Source organism: Borostomias antarcticus (assembly GCF_949987555.1).
Source record: "Borostomias antarcticus genome assembly, chromosome: 5".
Lineage (NCBI taxonomy): Eukaryota > Metazoa > Chordata > Actinopteri > Stomiiformes > Stomiidae > Borostomias > Borostomias antarcticus.
Window position 1 is genome coordinate 12,194,418 of NC_140238.1, and position 25,003 is coordinate 12,219,420.

A 25,003-nucleotide genomic window follows, 5' to 3' on the forward strand; every position below is an offset into this window, starting at 1 on the left:
CCGGCTAACTTAGATTAATTGTCAGTGGCACCATGCATTTCAAATCAGTCTGGTTAGCTGGCTAACATATGATCTAACATGACACACCTGCCCCCCAGATACCCTCCTGGGGGTCTAGAGACACATGAAGACGCCTGCCACCCTCTCTCTGGCTGGCAAAGTCACAAACTATGCAAGTGGAATGAATAAGAACGTAGTGGCTCCTTTTTCTTTCGGTTTTCTGTCCTTTTATTTTTTCTGTCACTGACAAATGGAAAATAACTGAACGGCAATGATACTTGGCCTTATTATTCAGATTATTATTATTATTATTATTATTGTTTTAAGATCTTGATTCTTCGGAAGCCACCTCGTTGTCAGCGGCGACCGTGGGTACAGACATGGTCTCCATGAGACAGGCCCCCGTTTTAAGTGGTACGAATGTTGTGCATTTGTTTAAAATCAGGACAGTTTGCAATAACACGAGTCATCCAAGAGTCCACCCAGGGGCATCCGCAGCCCAGCACACCCGGCTGCCTCCTTTAGAGAACTACGGGGAACACGAAATACCATTCAAATCTCTCACTGCATATTTGTATAGATATCAACAAATACCTATATACTCTTATGCAATGTCCGGGATACTATTTATGAACGTGATGGGGAAAAAATAAGTTTGTAAGTGTTGTTGTTTTGCAAAAATGGTTTTACCATCTTAAATGTTGAATATTCTAGGCAGGAGTGTTCTGTCTACTATTTGTCTCTAGTGAGCACATAGCGTGGGATTTTATATCCATCTGCAGACGCAGGTGGCCCTCTGCTGCAGGGGTCAGATTATGCCAGAGGAGGAGGAGGAGAGATTCTATTGGTTGGAAAGGTGGTCCAAGATTCCAGGAAAGAAAAAACCCAACTGACAGCTATATTATTGGGTAAACCAGCTATATTATTGGGTAAACCAGCGTAATGTTGATTTGAATCGATGTTGAATGAATGCTTCTTCTTTTAATCAGTGAATAAAAGCATTAAAAAAAACAAAAAACACTGGTGTTGTTGTGCCTTTAGATGAACAAATCATTGCTGATCCAGACAGTGGTCATTGCACTGTACAGAGCAACATTGATTAATTGCAGAAAAAAAAATACCTGTGATGCAAAGTAGAAGTGAACCAACATGAAGACATTTTTTCTTCAAGGACCCTTGGTTGATTTATTTTTGAATATAGATCATGGAGAGAAAAATGTAATGCGTTTGAAAATGCATAAGATTTTGAGGTAACAATGATAAATTATCCATCATTGTCAGTTGATAATCATGCCTGGTCTTTGATCTAATGTACCCCTGCTCTCCAGACGCATGGATATTAACCAGACCAGGCAGTCTGGCATCTCTGCAATCTCTCCATTACCAATTGCCATTATCTGTGTATAGCTTTAGAATACCTGTTCTGAAATTCACTTAAGAATATAAATTCTATGCACACTTGAGTAAAGATTTTATTTATATTTCATTATTACACTTTACAATAAATCCCATCTGTCATCAGATGCGATTCGTTCTCAAGGCGAGAATCTTTGAGGCTGGGTGATGAAGACGCAGGTATCTGGACGGTCAGCAGCACACCGTGAGGTCAGAGGTGAAGGGTCACCCCCCACCCCCCCGCTCTGTACTAACAGGAAATGCATCTGGACTGGGTCTAGTATATACTATACAACTTCCTCTCGAGCAATATTGACACAATTTCTACATAATATACACGTCAAGTATGTGAGACATTTATTTTAAGTTAAATTAAAAAGCCTTTTCTCAGGCAAACCTTTTCATAAGTAAATTAAAACATCAGGTTTGAGCTATCTTTCTGAAGAAGGCAGATTCAGATAGTTGTTTCTGTATGAACACGGCAACATGAACACAGCCAACCAGAGAACTTCCAGTCAGGTCTGTCTGTGTGTGTGTGTGAGGACACTACTTTCTGGTATCGCTCTGAACAGGGAGCGCCAGTCACACGGCTGCCAAGGTTGAGCTGCAGGAAACTGACCCTGAGCCCAGGCTCACTCAGCACAACAACAGGAAGTAGCACACAGGAAATGAAGGGGGAGAGAGAGTAGAGAGAGACGGAGAGAAAGAGAGCGCAGTTTGACAGAGAGAGAGAGAGAGACCGAAACAGGGAGGGGAGGCTCAGATGACGTCATGAGGGGAGGGGGGCTGGTCCGGGGGCTGCTGGGTGCCAGGGGGGGAGGGCCTGGGGGGAAGTCCAGGGGGGAGGCCGTCTGGGGGCGGTCTCATAGGGGGGTAGCCCATGTGGGGGGGCGGTGGATACCGTGGAAACATGCCTGGGGGGGGCGGCCCACGCACTGCAGGGAGAGAAGGAAGGAGGGCAGGCGATTAGGCTTAGTACACGAACAGCATGTTCACTGGAACAGCAATATGGACAGAAAACATCAAACCTGCAAACATATGGAATGGAAACTTATTTTTTTCAGTGCAGTAACTATCCCTAACCCCTGCACACTGACAAATATAAACAAGGATAGGATGTGTGGGCCTATGCTAAACACACTGCCTTGCAATCTGACCGACTGGGTGGAATCTTCCCACTTATTCGATGTGAGATCTACAGAAGTACCAGGGTTGAACATGTGAAATCTTATGGAAAGACTCCTAAAGCGGACGTCCTAAAACACACCATTTAGTCTAATGAGCTCGGTCCATAAAGTAACAGCTGACAGCACTTACTGCCCATAGGTAGCCCCCCGGGGCCCCTGGGAGGGTAGAAGTCTGGGGGTCGGTAGGGGCCTCTGCGGGGGAAGTGGGGGTCGCGTGGGTCCATGGGAGGGAGGGGGCCCATGTAGGGAGGCCCAGGGGGGCCAAGAGGGCCCATGCCGGGGGACCCTAGTGGGGGTCCCAGAGGGGGAGGTCCTATCCTCATATCACCGTCGGGGGGAGTCCTCCTGTCTCCTGGAGAACCCTGGGAGAGGAGGATAAATACACGTTATACATGTTTGTAATGAACGAAAACACTGACCGACACACACACAGTCAGGGCTCTCACCTCTCTGATGTCAGGTTCTCCAGGTCCTAATCGGCTCCCCGGGAACAAGGTATCTGCAGAACACCAGAGAACAGAGAGAGAGCGAGCGAGAGAGAGAGAGAGAGAGAGAGAGGGCTCATTCAGGTCTCTAATGCTATTAGCCCAACTCTGCTAAAACAGGGTCAGTTGGAACAGACTTTCCACAGGATCGCCTAGTCATCGTCTCTCCTGCAGCACGTACTGCCCAGAGAGAGAGAGAGAGGGAGAGAGAGAGAGGAAAGGAGAGAGATCTGCAGGCTCTGTGTCATTATAGTAGCCATCTTCCAGCTACTCCAATGTTGTGTTCAACTAGTCTGAGCAGAGAAGGGAGGGGAGGAGAAGGGGGGAGGGGAGGAGGGGAGGAGAAGGTTCTCACCGGCCATCTCGGAGGGGTGGGGTCCAAAGCCGGGGTGGTCACCAGGCCCGGGTCCTCTGGGAGGGAGGGGTCCCAGAGGGAGGTGCCCTGGTGGAGGGGGGAGGGGCCCCAGCATCCCGGGAGGAGGTCCCCTGAAGGGAGGGCCTGGCTCTGGATACATATAGCCTTCCAGCACAGTGAGACAACACCACTCAGATCAGCCTCACACCCACGGGAGACCAACATCAGACTGGGTCAAATACTCTGCAGGTACTGTCAAATACTTGGGGTGCATTTGATTTGACTAGACTCTCCAAGTACAATGAAACCAATGGATTATTCTGCATTCCAGGTGTATCAGAGTTAGAGATTTGGCGCCCGGGAGGACGTCATATCCCAGTTTAATGTGTTCCAGAAACAAAAGACAAAAAACATGAAAATTCCACTTTCGCCCCATCTTTGTAGTTCTAGCAACATTGTCCACTGATAAAAGTTGGACAGGCCTGTGTGTACGACTGATTTAATGAGACACAAATAAGACAGAAGCACTAATAAACAGCTTTCACTTATTGTTGATTCGCGGAGTAGCCATCTCGATTGATGTTAGCAGCTGACGTTGACGAGGTCGGGGTTGATTTTCTCCCACGAGTAAAATGGCGGAAAACCGAGTTCGGGTGATGTATTTGATGACGTTTTTTTGATGTCGAACTCGAGAAAGCTGAAGTTTCCGATACAACTGGAACGCAGCATTAGTTCCAAAAGTGTGTGTGTGTGTGTGCCCTAGTGGATTGGAACTCGAAGCACAAGCCTGATAGTCATGTCAACAAAAAATAACAAATAAAACAACAAACACCACAACAAAACGTCCACTATCCATGATGATGAATTGTTGATGGATCAGCAAAAATACAGCGATGCCAGTGCCACATGCCAATGGCTCCCCCATTAAACTGGTGGATATTTAGTTCCTTGCCTCTGTGGATTATACGGCAGGTCTAAAATATAACCGTTATATTATACACTAACGATGTGCCTCTAGTGAAAATGTTACTGAGTGACACAGGTTTAGAAACTGTGTTCAGAGTGATGTACTGTACTTCATACAGTAGGAGCTGCTGCTGCTGCAGGGGCCTGAATGAGGAGCATTCCAGCTCCCACACCCTCAGCACTGTACTCTCTCTCTCTCTCTCTCTCTCTCTCTCACACACACACACACACACACAATGCAACTTAACTCTATAGTCAGTGTGTGTGTGTGTGTGTAGGGGACAGGTCTATCATGGGGGGGCCGTGGGCAGAGTGAGGGCATCCCTGTACCTGGAGGTGGGATGGGGGGGCCGAGGGGGGCCCTGCGCTCCCTCTCCCAGGTGGGAGACAGAGAGCCGTCAGAGTGAGGACCGCCACCACCACTCTGCTCTGGGTCCAACACACCACCAGGGGGCTCCACCATGCCACGCAACACTGCTCAGAGAGAGAGGCCAGGGACAGCATAGAGAGCAGGGGGAGAGAGAAAGAGAGAGAGCCGGAGAGTGAGAGAGAGCGAACGAGAGAGAGAGAAAGAGAGAGAGAGAAAGAGAGAGAGAGAGAAAGCATAATGTCAATGGGTTCATGGAGCAGCATGGATGAGCAGAGCAGAACAATGCGACATGTGCATTAGAGACAGACGTGTACACAGAGACAACAGTCCTCACCGCCGGGAGAGATTCCTCTCCATTTACTGCAGTTACAGTAGCATCGGCCCGCTAATGCTATACAGTATACTAATATACTAGTATAGTGAGTGTGAGGAGAAGCCAGGGCTACGGCAGATCTTCTGCCTACATACAGTACACAGCCGTGATGATAGGAGCGTTCAGAATCATATCATCATCAAGACGTTTGTGAAATGATCAATAGTAAATTTCAGATGGCTTTTTCACTGTGGCTCATATGAGGTTGAAGCTAGACATGGCATGTCTTGCACACACGCAACAGCCATCTCAACTCAGCTGCAGCCGTGTGTGTGTGGGGGGGGGGGGATCGGTGTGTGTGTGTGTCAGGTAGGGGTGGGGAGGGGGGCGTCTTGAGTGGTCACCTCTGCCCCCGGGGCCCAGGGGGGGGAACTGCGGGGAGAGGCGGGGCGGGGGGCCGTCCATCAGAGTGGGCGGAGACAGGAAGGCGCGGGTCTCAGAGGCGGAGCGACCCAGGGGGGAGGGGCCATACGGTGACCTTTCACCTGGAGGACAGCGAGAGACGGGGTCAGGGTTGGTGTCTGAGGGAAGGAGTGTGTGTGCGTGCGTGCGTGTGTGTTTGTGTGTGTGTGTGTGTGTGTGTGTGTGTGTGTGTGTGTGTTTGTGTTTGCGCATGTCCCGTATTTTAACCTCTGTATGGCATTGGTCTGGGCAGGTTATCCAAAGCGTATGGGTCCTTCTCCATCATCTCCAGTTTGAACTGAATATCTGTCAACCTGAGATAAAATATAACTCAAAAACACTCCTCACTACTAGAACATGCTCTAGTCCCAAACACAGTCTTTCAAGCCCCTCTCTCCCTGGGAAGCTACTAAACCACATGTAAACCAGGTGAGCTCAGTTCTGGTACGTACTTCTGTCTGAGGAGGGTGTTCTCTCTCCTGGTGTCTGACAGATCCCGGTCGGCCGCTCGCGCTGCTAGCTGCAACACACACACATGCACACACGCACGCACGCACGCACGCACATCAGACAGCGGGGGTGAGATGTGACTGAATATATATAACTGCATTTTAACACTGAGTGCTGCCACAGCAGCAGTAGCGTGCTACTCACCCAGTTATTGTGAGCCTTCTTCTCGTGGGCTGTGATCTGGGTGGCAGGACACAAGAGTTAGTTTCATATATCATACAAGCTGAACTCATCCTCTAGCTTCCCTCCCTCTCTCTCTCCCCTGCCGCCTCCTCCAGTCCACCAACGACCTCCCCACCTCTCCCCCCAGCCCCCCCCTCTACCTCCCCAGCCCCTACCTCAGCCCCCCCCCCTCTCCTCACCTGGCCCTGGTACGCCTGCTTGGTCTTCTCCAGATCATCCTCTAAGTCCTGGTGTCGCTGTCTGAAGGAAGAACAGAAAGAATCACAAACCTTGTCCATTTGCGGTTGTGTGTCTGTGTGTGTGTGTGCATGTGACTGACCTGTAGGTGGTGTGTGTGCATGTTTGTGAACGTGTGTGCGTGTTTGTGTGTGCATATAACTGACTTGTAGGTGGTGTGTGTGTGTGTGTGGGGGGTGCTAACTTGTACGTGGTGTGTATGTGTGTGTGTGTGTGTGTGTGGGGGGGGGGGGGGGGGGGGTGCTAACTTGTACGTGGTGTGTATGTGTGTGTGGTGCTAACATGTAGGTGGTGTGTGTGTGTGTGTGGTACTAACTTGTAGGTGGTGAGTTCCTCCACAGCCTGGGTGATGTTGCGGTCAGCCTTGGTCAGCTTCTCCTCCTTCTGCAGACGCCCTCTCTCCTCCACCGTCAACATCCTGGTAACACACACACACACACACGCACAGCATCATCATCACTGCCAACACCATCATCATCACCATCATCACTGCCAACACCATCACTATGATCACCATCATCATAACCACCAACAGCATTACCATCTTCATCATCCGATCTACTACAATCATCATCATCAACAGACTACCTGTCCTGTCCTCCTCTCTTTCTCTCCATCCTCCTCTCTCTCTCCATCCTTTGGCCGCTCCTCCCGAACCTTCTCCTCCAACCTCCTTCTCCTGACTCTCTCCTCCTTTCTTCACCTCCTCCTCCCCCAGTCCAGTGATGTACATCCTCCTCCTCCCTCTTCCTCCTTTCACCTCCTCCTCTCTTCACCATCTCCTCCCTTCACCTCCTCCTCCACCAGTCCTGTGTGTACCTCCTCCTGCTCCTCCTACCTGTGCAGTTTGAGTTCGTTTTCCTGGTACATCTCAGTCATGATGTGGAGCTTCTGCTGCATCCTCTGGATCTGCTCCGAGTAGCTCTCAGTCTCCTTCTGCAGAGACGCTCTGTCCACCTCCATCTGACTGATACCCTCTGGACACACACACACAATGTTATAGCACTTTTCAGCTTGCATATAAAGGTGAATTAGCATCAAACAATAAACATACACATATCACTACCAATAATAGACGTATAAACATACACATATCACTACCAATAATAGACATGTAAACATACACATATCACTACCAATAATAGACATGTAAACATACACATATCACTACCAATAATAGACATGTAAACATACACATATCACTACCAATAATAGACGTAAAAACATACACATATCACTACCAATAATAGACGTATAAACATACACATATCACTACCAATAATATTGACTGACATAGTCTACAACATTATTTTCCAACCAAAGGTTTTTTCCCCTCTAAGGCCCATTTCCAAAGTAACTAACTTTGTTATTCGGCATACATGGCATAAAGTATTCATTATAGTATTTTATTAGGTTATATTAATTTTGTATTTTTATGTAGGCCTATAGGCCCAGTAGGCCGGTCCCACTCCAATCTAAAGTTTGCCTATAGCCTGGAAATGAAACCCTTTTCAGGCTGATCCATCCATCCAAATGATGATTTAATTGCATACACTACCATTACTGTAGGTACAAAATTTAATTTGATCATAATCCTCTTTATTGTGGGCCTAGTAGGTAATAATCCAATTTTAAAGGATTTCACAGTGATGTACAGGAAACCACTGTATGTGTGTAATATAAACATACTGTACTAACACATCACTACCAATACACAAACACTCTACACATACAGTAATAGACATATAAACATACTACACATAATAGACATAAAACATACTAACACATAATAGACATATAAACATACCAACACATAATAGACATATAAACATACTAACACATCACTACCAGTGGTACCAACCTTCCAGCTCCTCCTTGGCTTTGATCTCATCAGCCAGCCTGGCAGACACTCTGTCCTTGTCTTCATCCACCGACTTCAGCTCTGCATTCAACTACACACACACACACACACACACACACACACACACACACACACACACGCACACACACGCATGCACAAACACACGTAGACACACGCACACACACAGACACGCGGACACACAGACACATGCAGACACGCGCGCACAAACACACACACGCGCACACACACACATGCAAGCACAAACACAAACAGAGGTTTCATATGAATAAGAAGAAAACAGATTTCTCCTAACTTGTTTTCAGCTGTTTCATGTCCACATACCTTGGCTGCGTAGATGAGTGTCTGTACTTTCTGTAAGTGATGGTTATCTGTGGACCAATCAGAGCAGACCACACCAGACCAGTCAGAGACACAAAGACGTCCATGTTTCTGTCACTCAGCATAATAGACTCCAATGACCTCCCACAAAGAGAGACTGACTGAAAACACCTAGAATCTGACCGACTTAGTGGATTTACTAGCAGTTGTAACCTTGATCAAAACCTCATCTTCACCCTCCCCCCCTATTGGTCAGAACCTCACCTGATCAGTGTCCTGCTGGTTAGAACCTCACCTGTTCAGTCTCCTATTGGTCAGAACCTCATTGGTCCATGTCCTATTGGTCAGAACCTCATCAGTCTGTGTCCTATTGGTCAGAACCTCATTGGTCCGTGTCCTATTGGTCAGAACCTCATTGGGTCAGTGTCCATATGTGTCACCTGTTCCGTCTCCGTTCTGGTGGCTGTTCTCACCCTGCTGCCCGTCGGCCTCGTCCTCCAGGTCCCAGTCCCAAACCTTCATCTGCAGCAGACGGTCTGTCAGAGCCTGGACACACACACACACACACACACACACACACACAGGCACACACACACACACACACACCCACACACAGGCATACAGACACCCACACACAGACACACACAGACATGCACAGACACAGACACACACACACACAGGCATACAGACACCCACACCCACACCCACACCCACACCCACACACACACACACACACACACACACACACACACACACACACACACACACACACACACACACACACAGGTCAGAGGCTGGGAGGCACTCAAGCGCACGGATCAAGACTTACATTTGTTACACCATTCCCTATATCATCTCCTGTTCAGTACTGTCCTGTTCGGTACAGGATATTCAACTGTCCGGACCTTGAAGCGCTGGTCCTTGTGGGTCACATCCTGCAGCATGGCTGTGTACGAGCTCTCACTCCTCCGCTTCTCCTCCTCCAGCTCACTCAGTCGCTCCTCCCATCCCTGCATCTGCTGCAGCAGCTGGGGAGGTATGGGGGGGAAGAAAGGATGAGACTAGAGTTGACCAGACCACAGGACTCACTCTGTGCTAGGGGATCATACAGCCCGTCTCAGCAGCCCAGTCCCAGCCCATCAAACCAGAGAGTCAGATATGGCATTAGATTCCCCAGGCCATGCCAGGAGAGGTGAATTGAGGTTAGCTGTGCCGTGCCAGACCATGCCAGGCTGGGCAAGGTTAGATGAAGCCAGGCCAGGTTAGTCCGCGTGTAGGCTCACGAGTGAGTCTATAATCGCTGCGCTCAACTAGAGACTGAAGACATTCGTCCAGGTTTCGTCGCTAAAAGTGGGTGGACTGGAAACACAATTTGAGAGTTTGAAAAAAAAAAAAAAACTGCACTGCAGAACCACTCCAATGTCTTTAGGGTGGTCCTTCCTGATGAGGCAGTGAATGTTTTGTTTTGATTTGTCACTCCAGTTTGTTTGGAGGACATGTAAGGTGGGTCCTTCACCCTATTGGAGATGTAGGCAGTGGCTCTGATTGGGAGCATTGGTTTTCGGCGCTGTTCTAGCGACAATTTTCAATGGAGATGTCTCCAGACATTTGGCATCGCGAGACTAGGCCAGGTGAGGAGTGTCAATGTATTAGATTTGTCAGGCCAGGACAGATGAGGTGACGCAAGGTGAGGTGTGCCGTGCCAGGCCATGCCAGGTAAGGCCAGGTGAGGTGCGGTCAGGCTAGGTGAGGTGGGGTGAGGCAGGTCCTACCTGAGCGTTGCTCTCCTGCATGAGGGCGTTCTCCTCTCTGGCCGTCTCCAGGTTGCGGTCCAGACGCTCGCTGTTCATCTCGTAGATCCTCTGGCTCATCTGGGCCTGACACACAACAGAGGGCAGTCAGTCAGCACTGTGCGTGTGTGCAAGTGTGTGTGTGTGTATGCACGAGTGTGTGTGTGTGTGTGTGCACATGTGTGTGTGTGTGTACCTGTTCCTCCTGGACTTCACACTCTTTGATCTCCTCTTCTAACTTCCTCACGGTTTCCTCCATCTCCGCTAGCTATAAAACACACACACAGACACGGTCAACCTGAACATATACACATGCTGTTACATATACACACATATTTTTATGGACCATAGAGTCTGCAATAAAGATATCTATCTATCTATCTATCTATCTATCTATCTATCTATCTATCTATCTATCTATCAACAATAATAATAACAATTATAATAACAATAATAATAATACATGTTTATTTTACCTTCCATACAGAAAAAATGTATTATTGTGACAATAAATTACAAAGTAACAAAATCTCAAATTAGAGCTAACACCTGTGTGAATGTAAAATATCCTATTTCAACTAGTAGGCCTAGATACTGGTCCGCTTCAGGTTAATAGCCTAATTCGCTCGCCCACTCCTCTCACATCAGCTGAACGGTAAAACGCGCATAGGTCTTCAACAGAGTATGGCATTACCGACTGTCTAGCCAATGTTTTTCATTTGTTAATTTTGATTGCTAGTAAATATGTCACCAGCACTGATTGATTGGTGTAACATAAATTTCACTTTAATTTTAAGACTTGTAAGGCTGCATAGTCCAAGTAGGCTCAAAATGAAAGTGACTTACTCTTACACCAAAAACCTGTTTACCCTGTTATGTTAAGGATATATGACACATAGAAGAGGCCTTTACAAAATATATTTTGCCATAGGGTAGGCTACATATTTTTTAAGTGATGAATAGGCCTACTGTATATGGCCGCACTTAGATGCCAGTCAGAATCAGTCTCATGACAATTCTCAAACTTGGTTACACGAGCTGAGACTTGATGTTAGGTTTGTCTCCGCTCACCTCCAAATTGATAAATGCTGAACTTGGCGTGGAAATTACTGTATGCCCAGTTTCCTGTCATATGTTTGCTGAGTAAATGAAGGCCACTGTGTCAAAGTGACACACAGTCAATCTCACACACACAGTCAATCTCACACACACAGTCAAAATGACACACACACAGTCAAATACATCCAGTCATGAGCAGGAATGACAGCTGACAAGTATCAAATTATATAATTTAAATATCAACAAATATAAATGCATAATCCCATGCTGAGATAAGTCCTAAATCTCTGACCTCAACAGCACACTGATACAGACAAGTCCAGTGTGACGTCATGATCTAACCTTCTGCTCCTGCTCCACCCTCATGGCTTGCTGGGCCTCCGTCTCCTCTCTCCTCTGCCTCAGCTCTGCCTCCAGCTGAGAGTTGGACTGTTCCAGCCTGCTGGTCTCCACCTGGGGCACCATGGAGGGAGGGACATGGGACGGAACAATGGATGGTACATGGTAAATGGCAGTCCCTTATATAGCACTTTTATCCAAGGCGCTTATGTAGCGTTTTTATCCAAGGTTAGATCATTGACCAATTCACACACACCAATGGCGGCCACCTGCCATGCAAGGAGCAATTTGGCCTGCTTATTGGGAGCAATTTAGGGTTCAGTGTCTTGCTCAAGGACTCTTCGACATGTAAACAGGAGGAGCCGGGATTCGAACCACCGACCCTGCGGTCACTGGACGACCCGCTCTACCTCCTGAGCCACAGCCACCCTTATCACAGACAAGAGGTTCACATAAGAGAGGCAAACACAAACACACACACACACACACACACACACGCACACGCACACACGCACACACGCACACACGCACACACACACACAAACAAGCAGAAAGTATTCTCACAACTTTGTTGAGCTCTCTTACCTCCAGTTTTTCTTTCTTCTCATTAAGTTCCAGTACGCCACTGTCCCGCAAGGACCGTTCTAGTTTATCATACTACAGGACACACACAGATAAACAGACAACCAGCAATTAATTACAATCATTCATCACCACACCACAAGTCCATATAAGCCATTCACTGTCAAATCAATGCATATAAAAACTGTACTTGTACATACTGTATACACAGTATATAATACAATCTCTTTCAGAGGGGGCTTATCAGAGGGCATCTGTGTGTTATAATGGTGTGATTCGGTAGCTGTTAACTTCTTTGAAAGAAGGGCTCACCTCTAGTTTACAATCAGTCAGTGTCAGGAGAGCTTTGCATTTCTCCTCTAGGTGTTCAGCCACCTGCTTCCCCAGCTTCCTCTGTCTGCCTGTAAAGCGGGAGAGAGGATGGAGGCATGAGGACAGTTCTTCAGGAGATATCAGATACATAACGTGACATTCAAAGAATGGGGACAGGCAGGCGCTGGATGTAATATAATGAGAGGGACCGGACTTACGAGTAGAGAGTCTGCTGCTTATCTGTGGAAACAATGAAAACATACGTTGAAAATGATCCCTACTGTAGGCCTACGATATACTGTACTCGCTGTTTAACATCGCGTATGCGTACAAAAGATGGCTACCACGTGTCTCCTGCATCGGCTGCGGTTGGCTATGCGGGTCCTCGGAAATGAACGCGCCACAAAATAGGCCTTTGTCTTTGTATGTGTTATTAAACAGCACGGGCTTAAACTACTACTCCCTGTTAAATTATGTAAGGATGTGACAGAGTCAGAGAGACAAAGAGACACACAGAGCCCGACTTATTTGGCTGGTATTTGGACCAAGTCTAAATGAGACCCTGCAAACACTAGTATGCATGTAATGCACCAGATTTGGATTTTATACAGAGCACAGTGACAGTCTGAGATTCGAGTTAGTATTCAGAGCACTATGATAGTGCACCAACACGTACAGCATTACAAACTGATAACTGACCGACTGGTAGATCCGGCAGCCGAAGACGAGGAAGGTGACCAGCCCTATCAGCGCTGTGACAACCACAGCCTCCCATGCCAACCCATACAGGTCAGGACCTGGTCTGATGTCATCAGGGAGCGACAACACCACCTGAGGAGACAAACAAACCAAAAAGGATATACTGGTGTCAGGTCAATCATTGGTAGGATCTACTATCTAGCTAGCCCATATCAGGGTTGGAATATGAAGGGTTTGGCTGCAGGGTCTGATAATGCACCACAATATTACTGAGAACCTGCACATTTACTTGCAAGCTAAAGGACGTTAGCTAAACACTAGTGCCTGACCCTGATACAACAATTTAAAAAAAAAACATTGCAGAACTATTAAAATAAGGAACTGGTCGGCTTGCACAACAAAGAGATTGTAGCTGGCTACAGTAAGTTCGTGAACTGACGTTAGCTAGAGCAGACAGCATAGCAAGCAATAGCAATACAGTGTTCTCTGCCTCCAGCATTGGCAAGTAAAATAGGAAGCTAGCTGGTTACTAGACTATCACACAGTAGATCCATACAAATGACAACAATGTTTTAACTAGACAGCTAGCTAGCCAGCCAACCAGCAGCTTGATAACACATTAGCTATCTGGCTAGCTGCCTAGCTCGGTACGAGATGATGAGTCCAAACTGAAATTGACCCACATCTTTCACTCTCTCCACGGCAAGTGTGTAGTACGTCCTGGCTGTTGTTTGTAAATCAGCCGCATCGGCGGCCAATCTGTCAATAGATGGTTGTTCTGCCATTTTTAAAGAATTTGATTCAAATAATTATGTGGTTATTTAGGTAATCATTGAAGAGACAGAGGTCCAGCTGTCAGTCGGAACTCATGGTAGCGGTAACTCAACACAGAGAGCCGAGAAGGGAGCCACGTCAGGTTTAACATTCACAAGGGGTGCGTCATCTGTTGCCTTTCCCATACAAACCACCAAAAACGTCTTAGTTGGGTTACATTTCTTATAAACACACAAATATTTTAAAATGATGCATCCGTAAAAAGCAAGGCGTCTAAGGATTCTTTTCAAACCGACGTTGTAGTTTGCAAGCATTCCGGCACCCCCGCGGACTTCCGACTGTCGAGATGGTTCATTCTCAACGTCACCAATTGTAGAATGCCACACTGGCACATCGGAGCGGATTTAAAGTGACACTTGCGCAAACAGGTGAACCAAAACAAATACTGACATATCCAGATTAATCCCTACATTACATAGTTTTGTTATAGTTACGCTGAATCGTGTTTGTAATTATGCAAAAATAATACTGTGACTGTTATTTCCCCGTGGTCGAATAGGACAAAGCGTCCACTTTCAGTGTGACGACGTCACCTGCCTGCCTGCTATCAGAAAGAGCCAATAATAACAAGTTGCTGCAGCTTTCTCTTCACTTTTCAGTGGTTTACGCAATGCCACAAACTCCCTAACACTCACCAGGTCGACTTCATTGACATCCATTGAAAAGCTTAATAACGAGTTCACATTTCACTATACAGTATAGTACAGTAGTGGTTTCTAATCACAGAGGCCAGCCCTAAAGAATGTTAGTGACGTTTAGGGGCAGTCTGACTGACAGGGCCACCTGTGATGGGGCGTGTTCCACTTCAGAAAGTAGTTCTCTCTGATGTGTCCTCATTCCGGTTACAAATCTGAGGTGGGACTGGGTATCTGCATACCTTGTCCATCCTAGTTTCTTATAGCTTCCCAGTCCTATCACGCCTGTGAAGGGGACTGAAATTGTAGGATCGAACAACCTTCTGAAAGATAATGCACCAATGACTTGCAACTTGACCAACCAGTCTTATAAGCAAATGTTAGACTCGCCTTATGTTAATTTAGAGGATGAGCTGGCAGCAAATGACAAACCATATCCTGTTTGGCTAAGCCTACTTGTTTAAGTGTGAGTTTTAGTCACAGTCCTACCTGAACAATGAGCCCTTTCAGGAAAGCCACAACCGTCAGAATGTGAGCAAAGCCCTCACGAGTGACGTGAAGCCCAGAGGCCAACACATACTCCACATCTACAGTCTTTCCTGAGAGAGGGAATGGCGATCACAAGAGTTAATTGAGGGGAAAAAAACGCCCATCCAGATAGTGAATATTATTTTCTCATGTCATTGTCATGTGATGTGTATGCATGACCTGCTCTGACTCAGTCATCTTACAGAGACCTATATGGGCATTCTTGACATATGAGAAAGAATGAGCACTGAATGATACCGTCACCGTGTAGAGGATGTTGTGTGCCAGGCCGGAGCTGAGTGTTGAGGTAGTCTAGTGGCCCTGGTGTCTCTGTGTTGAAGACCTCATAGGAGTGTGTCTCTGAGTGGGATGGAGGAGGTTGGACGTCGTGCTCCCTTGCATGCTCATTCATCCCATCATCCATCCCTCCATCCATCTGTCCATCCAACCATCCCTCCTCAACAGATTTCCCTTCCCCTCTCATGGTGTCCTTGTCTGCGAAACTGGGATCCTCTTTCTTTGTTGAATCAACATCTTCTTTCCAGGAGTCTGAGGAAACCAGCATGACATGTCACCCATACTCAAATCACAGCCAATTAAAGAGATGTTAATCATCAGGTTTTACACTTAACAAAGGTTAAGTATTTCTAATGCAAAATATCACAATGGTGCAATCAAAGTTCATGCTAGCAAAAACATTTCCCACAACATGCAATCGGACATGCAATTCCATATTAGCATTCCATATCAGTAAGTACCTTGATTGTCTTCAACACTGACAGATGAGATGCGCCTGTGTTTTAGGGTTGACAAGAGCGTGTCTAGTTTCTGTAGTGATAAATTCTTCCTCGATGCATCCTGATCTTCGGGGGTTCCATTAGTTATCTGTCCGTCAGGTGTGGTCAGAGTCTCCATGTGGTATTGCAGGAGTCTCTCCAGGTCTGCTAACATGGACAGGTCATTATTTACATCTCCATTCAGACCCCCTGATCCTCCAAGCCAGTAGTCGAGCCACTGGAGTTTGGGTTTCCCAAACATGTCCATCAACGTGTTGATCTCCTCTGGATTTATGTGCGGCTGGAGGTTCTTGTATTCTCTTAGCAGTGTTGGACGTCTGAGAGGAAGGCCCTGAGAGTGTGTCTGGTGCTGGAGTTGGGGGTTGAGCTGGTGGGGCGCAGGATCGGGTGTAGAGACTTCATCATCAAGAAGTACAGCTGGCTGTGTCTCCTCTTCCTCAGTGTGCTGCTTTAGTTCAGAGTCTTTAGTGTCTGTGGCATCAGAGCTTAGAGTGAAAAAACGCAAGGCTTTTCCAAAGAAACCCACGGTGGTCTCTCTTTCTGTGGCCTCTCTTTCTGCAGTGTCTCTTTCTGCAGCCTCTCTTTCAGTGGTCTCTTTTTCTGTGGCCTCTTTTTCTCTAGCCTCTCTTTCTGAAGCCTCTCTTTCTGTAGCTTCTCTTTCTGCTGCCTCTCTTTCTGCAGCCTCTCTTTCTCTAGCCTCTCTTTCTGCAGCCTCTATTTCTGCAGTCTCTGTTTCTCTAGCCTCTCTTTCTGCTGCCTCTCTTTTTGCAGCCTCTCTTTCTGCTGCCTCTCTTTCTCTCGCCTCTATTTCTCTAGCTTCTCTTTCAGCAGCCTCTCTTTCTGCTGCCTCTCTTTCTGCAGCCTCTCTTTCTGCGGCCTCTCTTTCTGCAGCCTCTCTTTCTGCGGCCTCTCTTTCTCTAGCCTCTATTTCTATAGCCTCTCTTTCAGCAGCCTCTCTTTCTGCAGCCTCTCTTTCTGCGGCCTCTCTTTCTCTAGCCTCTATTTCTATAGCCTCTCTTTCAGCAGCCTCTCTTTCTGCGGCCTCTCTTTCTCTAGCCTCTATTTCTATAGCCTCTCTTTCAGCAGCCTCTCTTTCAGCAGCCTCTCTTTCTCTAGCCTCTATTTCTATAGCCTCTCTTTCAGCAGCCTCTCTTTCAGCAGCCTCTCTTTCTGCAGCCTCTATTTCTGCGGCCTCTCTTTCTCTAGCCTCTATTTCTATAGCCTCTCTTTCAGCAGCCTCTCTTTCAGCAGCCTCTCTTTCTGCAGCCTCTATTTCTATAGCCTCTCTTTCAGCAGCCTCTCTTTCTGCAGCCTCTCTTTCTGCGGCCTCTCTTTCTCTAGCCTCTATTTCTATAGCCTCTCTTTCAGCAGCCTCTCTTTCTGCGGCCTCTCTTTCTCTAGCCTCTATTTCTATAGCCTCTCTTTCAGCAGCCTCTCTTTCAGCAGCCTCTCTTTCTGCAGCCTCTCTTTCTGCGGCCTCTCTTTCTGCAGCCTCTCTTTCTGCGGCCTCTCTTTCTCTAGCCTCTATTTCTATAGCCTCTCTTTCAGCAGCCTCTCTTTCAGCAGCCTCTCTTTCTGCAGCCTCTCTTTCTGCGGCCTCTCTTTCTCTAGCCTCTATTTCTATAGCCTCTCTTTCTGCAGCCTCTCTTTCTGCAGCCTCTCTTTCTGCGGCCTCTCTTTCTCTAGCCTCTATTTCTATAGCCTCTCTTTCAGCAGCCTCTCTTTCTGCGGCCTCTCTTTCTGCAGCCTCTCTTTCTGCGGCCTCTCTTTCTATAGCCTCTCTTTCTGTGGCCTCTCTTTCTGCAGCCTCTCTTTCTCTAGCCTCTGTCTCTGCAGCCTCTCTTTCTCTAGCCTCTATTTCTATAGCCTCTCTTTCTGCAGCCTCTCTTTCTGTGGCCTCTCTTTCTATAGCCTCTATTTCTCTAGCCTCTCTTTCAGCAGCATCTCTTTCTACGGCCTCTCTTTCTCTAGCCTCTCTTTCTGCGGCCTCTCTTTCTGCTGCCTCTCTTTCTGCGGCCTCTATTTCTGCGGCCTCTATTTCTCTAGCCTCTCTTTCTGCTGCCTCTCTTTCTGCGGCCTCTCTTTCTATAGCTTCTATTTCTCTAGCCTCTCTTTCTGTTGCCTCTATTTCTCTAGCCTCTCTTTCAGCAGCCTCTCTTTCTGCTGTCTCTCTTTCTGCGGCCTCTCTTTCTGCGGCCTCTCTTTCTATAGCCTCTATTTCTCTAGCCTCTCTTTCAGCAGCCTCTCTTTCAGCAACCTCTCTTTCAGCAGCCTCTCTTTCTGCTGCCTCTCTTTCTGCGGCCTCTATTTCTCTAGCCTCTCTTTCAGCAGCCTCTCTTTCTGCTGCCTCTATTTCTGCGGCCTCTCTTTCTATAGCCTCTATTTCTCTAGCCTCTGTTTCTGCAGCCTCTCTTTCTGCTGTTTCTTTTTCAGCAGCCTCTCTTTCTCTAGCTTCTATTTCTATAGTCTCTCTTTCTGCAGCCTCTATTTCTATAGCCTCTCTTTCTGCAGCCTCTCTTTCTGCAGCCTCTCTTTCTCCGGCCTCTCTTTCTGCTGCCTCTCTTTCTGCTGCTTCTCTTTCTCTAGCCTTTCTTTCTCTAGCCTCTCTTTCTGCGACCTCTCTTTCTGCTGCCTCTTTTTCTGCAGGCTCTCTTTCTGCGGCCTCTCTTTCTGCAGCCTCTCTTTCAGGAGTCTCTCTTTCTCTAGCCTCTCTTTCTGTGGTGTCATGCTCTCTCTCAGCTTCTTCTAAGGATGCATCCCTTTCTTCTGTCTCCTTGGCATCAGTAGTGTGAATCTCTGAAACGTCATGTGTATCAGAAGACTGTTTTTCATATTTGTCTGTAGAGACGGAGGATCTAGTTCCTGCTACGTCCTCGGAGATATTTCCAGGTTCAGATTTAGCTCTGTCAGGTTCTTGAGCATCACGAAGATGATGGTTAGAGTCAGCTGTCTGAGTCTCCTCTGTCTCAACTTCATCCTTGACCTCCTCTACCTCTGACACGGACATACCTGAGTTTGACCGACCACCATCATCCTGGTCTGTATCCTCCGACGGCTTGTCTCCATACAGGCCAGCGATGTTGTTGTAGATGCTGCTATACCAGCCTCCATCTTCCACCAGTCTGACCTCTCTACCAGCAGTCTCCTCCAGACTCTGACCAGCCGGTTGGCCTTGGCTCTCCTCCTCCCCGGACTCTGAGGGCTGTATGTATGTTCTCTCTCTCTGCTCTCCTCCTCTTTCTCTCCTCTCATGCGATTCTCTCTCTCCTGTCTTGCCACTCTGAGGCTGCCTGGGGTCAAGGCTATACGGATTTCCCGGCAGATCTGTGTCCTCCTTCCTGCCTTCATCCACCAGCTCCACCTCTGCTTCATCCTTATTGGTCTGACCAAACCCTAGAACATCTATGAGTCCCATATTCAACCAGGAGCTGGACTTTGTGGCTTTCTCTTCCTGGCTGACGTCTTTAATCTCACTCTCACTTCTTGGTCTGGCCGGGTCCGGAGGATCTCCTCCGAACCCCAGGGCACTGGTCAGCCCCTTGCCCAGCCAGCCCAACGTCTTCGTTTTGGTCTCCTCCTGCAGTTGGTTCATGTCCATATCCAGGGACAATCTCCTGCTCCTGAAGGACTCATGCTCTCCTGTCTGTTTCTCTGGAGGCTCCTCATGGCTCTCTCCTCCTCTTCCTCCTACAACTCCTCCATTTTCACCTCCTATGCCTATCCCCAGCCAGCCTGACACTGTGGAGCCAAGCCAAGAGGACTCACCTGGTTCGCTGGGTGTGGGTTTGTCAGCATCATCAGAGATGTCTGGTGATGTTCCAACCTGACTGGTATCACTGGTCTCTGTTTCTCTCTTACTGCTCTCTGCCGAGCCTTGAGACACAAACACATCTTCAGACACAGCGGTACTTTGAGCCTTGTCATTGATGGGTATTTCTAGAGTTTCTGAAATAAAGCGTTCCTCTTGATCTTCCCACCCACTGTCCATCAACGATCCATACTCGTCTATGCAGAAGAAATCATGCCTCTGAAAGGAGGATGAATGGGAAGTTATAAAGGAAAGGTGGATTAGGTGTGGCTTGGGGTAAACTTGATTGTCAACTCAAATCTAATCAGAGTAGGTGCATGGAGACGTTTACCTGAGTGGGAACAACTTCTTCTGTAGCTGCATATATCTCATCAACTTTTACAGCATCCTTTGGAAAATACCCAAATTGTTTATCGATCTGAAATACAGAAAAATAAACCTACTATATACTGCATGTATGTGACTGGCAAACGGAGCAGGGTCAGTTGATTTCAATCAGATAACAAGAACCTGACAGTCTTAATGGTATCTTTCACAAGTAGTTCATTGTCATCTAATACATTATTGGTCATGGTTCCACTGGGAAAGACACTTTTACTTAACAGAGATACAAAATCCAACGCACGCTCCCCGCCCACAGGTCGTCTCTCCTCCCTGTCAGTTTGTGGTAAACAAATATGACGTCTCCTCTTCTGAAGCTGAGGAACCTGCAGTCGTGCCCTTTGTGGTCTCTTGTTGCCTGCACTCTGCTCATCAAGCCTAGTTTGAACACACACACACACACACACACACACACGCACACACACACACACACACACACACACACACACACACACACACACACACACACACACACAGATGAACACCAGCTACTGTACCAAATAGAAAGCATATTGCAGAATATATCATCATTGGGATTCCAAAGAAGGTTGATTGCTTGTCCTGTGCTGTTGATTCCTACTCACGTTCACATTCAGAGTCCCCACAAATCTTGTAGTCAGACAACCCCCAATTTGGTTTTGAAAAAATCAAGATAATTAAAATCCAAAGGTATGTCTGAAAAAAAGCCATATTTTGGTATTTGTAATGTCCCTCATGTAGAATGTTGGTCCATACTAGAGCAGTGTCGAGTCTACACTGTCACAAATGGACATTGCTTTCACGTTGGATGAAGGTAAAATGTCAATTGAGGAGAGAGTAGAGATAAGATACAAGGGATAATGATTAACTATAACAGTGGTTGTTTGGTAGTTAACACATTAGTGACAGCTGTAGGAAACACAAAAATGTCACTGCCTTTGTTGATGAAAGCTTGTCATTTCATCAAATGTTTTCTTGGTGTGGCAATTCACTGAGTTTTTAAAAGACCATCAGCAGTGCATTGATCACTGGACTGGAAAGGAAAACGTGGAGATTTCACAGACTTTGACCTTTCATTTGAAGTGAAATCATGAATTATGAATTATAAATCAGCAATTCCTTATGGGTAGGCCTATGTGTTTTTTGTAACACAATTCTGAGCAAAGTGTGTTTCATATGCATTTCCATGATAGCCTGGCTTACTTTGATCATGTTGGATAGATTAGATAGCCTATGGCTAGGTCATGTGTTCAACTGTGACATCATGCCGTTAGGTGCGAGGCTGTGGGATTTGATCTGCAGCTCTGCACTACAATCAGTTTGGCTGGGCGCTTCAGGCCAATGAGAATCTCTGAATAGACAGGCGTCATAGGTGAGGGAAAACAGGTTCAATGTGCACTTGTGTTTTAATTCACTTTCTGATTTGTTTTTAGTATTATAAATGACATATTTTGCACTCATTGTCATCAAACCACTACATGACCATTTAAAGATACCTTGCAGCACCACTGAACTAGCCGACTGTAACAGCTTGTCCTTTAGAATTAGCCAGTTAGCATCCCGTTTTATAGGGCAAAGTGTATGATCATGTAGCCGTTGTGACAGCGAAATATGTACTCAATGACGCCTCAAAGACTGTGAAATCCCAAATCAATCACAGCGAATGTCTAAATTTACAAAGTGACGATTTTGCATAAGAGGGAACAGGAGACACCAACGTTTTACTCAACGTTCTAATAATACATCCATGGTTTTCTCGAACTTGTGGGCGTGGCCTCCCAACGCGTCATCGCAGAGGACGTCATACTTCAAAACATTACCCGGAAGCTGGTGCAAGTTGTTGTGGATCGGTGCCATTATCGATGCCTTTCTTACGTTCAGATTGGCGTTAATTGTACGAGTTTTCTTTTGTTTTTCATTGTCTATCTATCTTACTCTTAAAAATACGTCGTTGTTAACATGACAGAGAAGGCAGGTGCTGCTCCACATGCAAGAACTGTCCTTCAACAGTGCCTCCACGCCAGGCTGCAGGTCAAGCCTGCGGATGAAGAGTCGGAACCTGAATGGGTGGAGGTAGCCTAGTTATCATGATTGTGTAGCCTACTTACGTGCTGCCGCAACAATAGCCTCACAAATATGTGGTATTATATTATAGGCCATCCTGTGCGTTAGTTTAGTTGCACCTGCCGCACAATGTATTAGGAATGGCTGCTGTTGGGTTCTCGTACTCTAATGTGTGTTTAATGTTTAATGTCAGATTAACAGGGGGATGGTGATATACATTTGCTTTTTCAAAGGAGCAACTGAGGATATCATCCCCAAAATGGGTAGGTAGTCTGCATCTGTTTCTCTCCCAGTCTCCTCCTGTCTTCTGTCTGTGTGGTACAGCCACTGTGTATTTGTTAGTTTCTCTCATAGTCAGTCTGTCTTCCCCATGGATGTATTAATAGGTCTTCCCACACCAGCTGCCTCAGTTACATCTAGTCTCGTCTTAGTCTTGCATAGCCAGACCTACAGTATCTCCACACGTTGTTTATATGCTGTGCCAGTGCTGCAGAAAGGTCTGTCTGGACTCATTACCATTCCAAGATAAGGGGGAAAAAGCTTTATTTCTTTGAACCAATCACAATTGTCTTCAGTGGAGCGTGCTATGTTGTTTTTTTGACATCCTTGATTTTTTGTCGCCCTTGGTGATCACAGCTTTAAAAACATGTCAGTGATACAACGAACAATTCTAGGGCCCATACTCTTTACTCTACCACTACTGTACGTGACGTCATCAGGAAGCACAATATTAGCGTAGCAGATGACATCTAGCTCTATATTTCTGTGACACCCGATGACTACAGCTCAGTTGACCACTTGGTAGAATACATTGCTGATATAAATGCATGGATGTCACAGAATTTCCTTCTGTTAAATCAGGACAAAACAGATGTGTTGTGTGAACACTGACACTGAACACCAAATGCCAAGTCAGAAACCTAGGTGTCATGTTTGATTCTGATCTTAATTTTGAGGCCCATATTAAGAATGTGACAAGGAGATCTTTTTATCACCTGAGAGACATTGCTAAGGTGAAACCTTTTCTCGCCCAGGCTGACACTGAAAGACTAATGCCTGCTTTTATCAGTAGCAGGTTGGATTACTTTAACATTCTCCTATCTCGTCTACCCAAGAAAGCTATTAGTTAACTTCAAATGATACAAAATGCTGCAGCATGTGTCCTAAGACCAAAAGGAGGGCACACATCACACCAGTCTTACAATTGCTACGCTGGTTACCGGTCAGTTTTAGAATAGAATTTCCATAGTCATGCACCTGAATACATGTCAGGCATGCTTTTACAGTACACATACACCAAGTATACACCAAGTAGGTCCCTGAGATCCTCTGGCACTGAACTTTTAATGGTTCCTGGAGCCAGGACCAAGAGACATGGGGAGGCAGCCTTCAATTTTTACACCTCCAGCGTCTGGAATACCCTCCCAGAAACTTTGTTCTCTTTTACCATATATGATCTGTCCTGTTTTATTTTATTTTTATCTACTATTTTAACTGTTTTTATTTATCCTGTACAGCACTGTGTGCTACATTTACTTGTATGAACAGTGCTATATAAATAAAGTTAACTTGACTTAACTTTGACTTAATGTTGTCTCACATAGTCTGGATTGAATCAGATTTCCCCGCCACTGATTGGGCAGTAATAAACGAATGACATGGCTTATCCCCAAAACCTACATTTAGACAGGAGACATCACAGTACTACAGACAACACATAACTGACACACTGGCTCATCTTGTATATGAATCAGTATAATAAAATGGTACTAGTTCTGCCTCTCTCTCTCTCTCTCTCCTGCAGTGTCCACCCTGCTGAACCTGAGGCTGTGTGAGTCTGACTCTGGGAAGCATGTGTCTGTGCTGGAGCTGCCGGGCAGTGTGCTCATCGTGCCCCAGGCCACGCTGGGGGGGAAGGCCAAGTGCAGGGCCATGCAGTACCACAACAACATCAGCAAGGAGGAGGGCCTGAGGCTCTACTCTGACTTTGTCTCTCAGTGTGAGAGGGAACTGGCCTTGGCTGGGAGCAAGAGGGAAGCTGGGACCGAGACAACTGTGAAACATGGGACCTACGGGAACAGACAGGTGTTGAATCTGGACACCAATGGACCATACACACATCTCATGGAGTTTTGAACCCATTTGAATGACCAATCTTAACAACCACGAGAAAAACAAACAGTTCCTGAAAAACAGCTGAGCATTGGAAATCAGCAGAAATATGTTTCATAATGTTCATGAATTTTCAATTAAATGTATGCATAAACTCAATCTCATTCCGTTATTGAATAATTAAAATCCTACTTGAGAGCTTTAGTACTGAGTTTGTGTGATAACGGGCCTGCTCTATGACCACCCAGGGGTGACAGCTTGACAGAAGCATGATGAGAATCTTGTTAAAATCTATCAAAAAACAGATGTTTGTCAAGCTGAGACAAGATGTGACCGGTGTCTGTTCGTGTTGTATAATGTCTTGGGTTGTAGGAGAGGCAGACACTTCTCTCTGTTGGTCTTAGTCCATTTATTCTGCCAT

At 46.5% G+C, this 25,003-nt stretch overlaps 2 protein-coding genes across 7 annotated transcripts; one reads left to right on the forward strand and one right to left on the reverse strand.

The window, feature by feature from the left end:
• Positions 1–1,475: 1,475 nt before the first annotated feature.
• On the reverse strand, positions 1,476–21,193 carry mia2 (MIA SH3 domain ER export factor 2). 6 transcript variants are annotated; one of them, XM_084438118.1, is made up of 30 exons: positions 21,012–21,193; positions 20,672–20,805; positions 20,378–20,464; positions 20,004–20,265; positions 16,200–16,385; positions 15,700–15,990; positions 15,403–15,512; positions 13,445–13,576; positions 12,964–12,985; positions 12,746–12,834; positions 12,437–12,508; positions 11,855–11,965; positions 10,650–10,721; positions 10,436–10,540; positions 9,569–9,691; positions 9,104–9,209; positions 8,667–8,713; positions 8,325–8,415; positions 7,302–7,440; positions 6,780–6,881; positions 6,406–6,466; positions 6,188–6,223; positions 5,986–6,053; positions 5,762–5,847; positions 5,476–5,616; positions 4,719–4,862; positions 3,423–3,587; positions 3,029–3,081; positions 2,713–2,944; positions 1,476–2,330 (listed from the first exon to the last, which is right to left on the reverse strand). In XM_084438118.1, the coding sequence occupies exons 1-30, from the start codon at positions 21,115–21,117 to the stop codon at positions 2,155–2,157; spliced, it is 3,549 nt and encodes a 1,182-aa protein (XP_084294244.1). In that variant the 5' UTR covers positions 21,118–21,193; the 3' UTR covers positions 1,476–2,154. The 6 variants fall into 6 exon arrangements, with proteins under 6 accessions (XP_084294244.1, XP_084294245.1, XP_084294242.1 ...); XM_084438119.1 differs by lacking the exon at positions 16,200–16,385; XM_084438116.1 differs by having other exon boundaries at positions 15,706–15,990; positions 16,200–20,265.
• Positions 21,194–22,270: 1,077 nt separating this feature from the next.
• Positions 22,271–24,629, forward strand: dtd2 (D-aminoacyl-tRNA deacylase 2). The gene is made up of 3 exons (XM_084438699.1): positions 22,271–22,479; positions 22,664–22,733; positions 24,275–24,629. The coding sequence occupies exons 1-3, from the start codon at positions 22,366–22,368 to the stop codon at positions 24,604–24,606; spliced, it is 516 nt and encodes a 171-aa protein (XP_084294825.1). The 5' UTR covers positions 22,271–22,365; the 3' UTR covers positions 24,607–24,629.
• Positions 24,630–25,003: the final 374 nt, after the last annotated feature.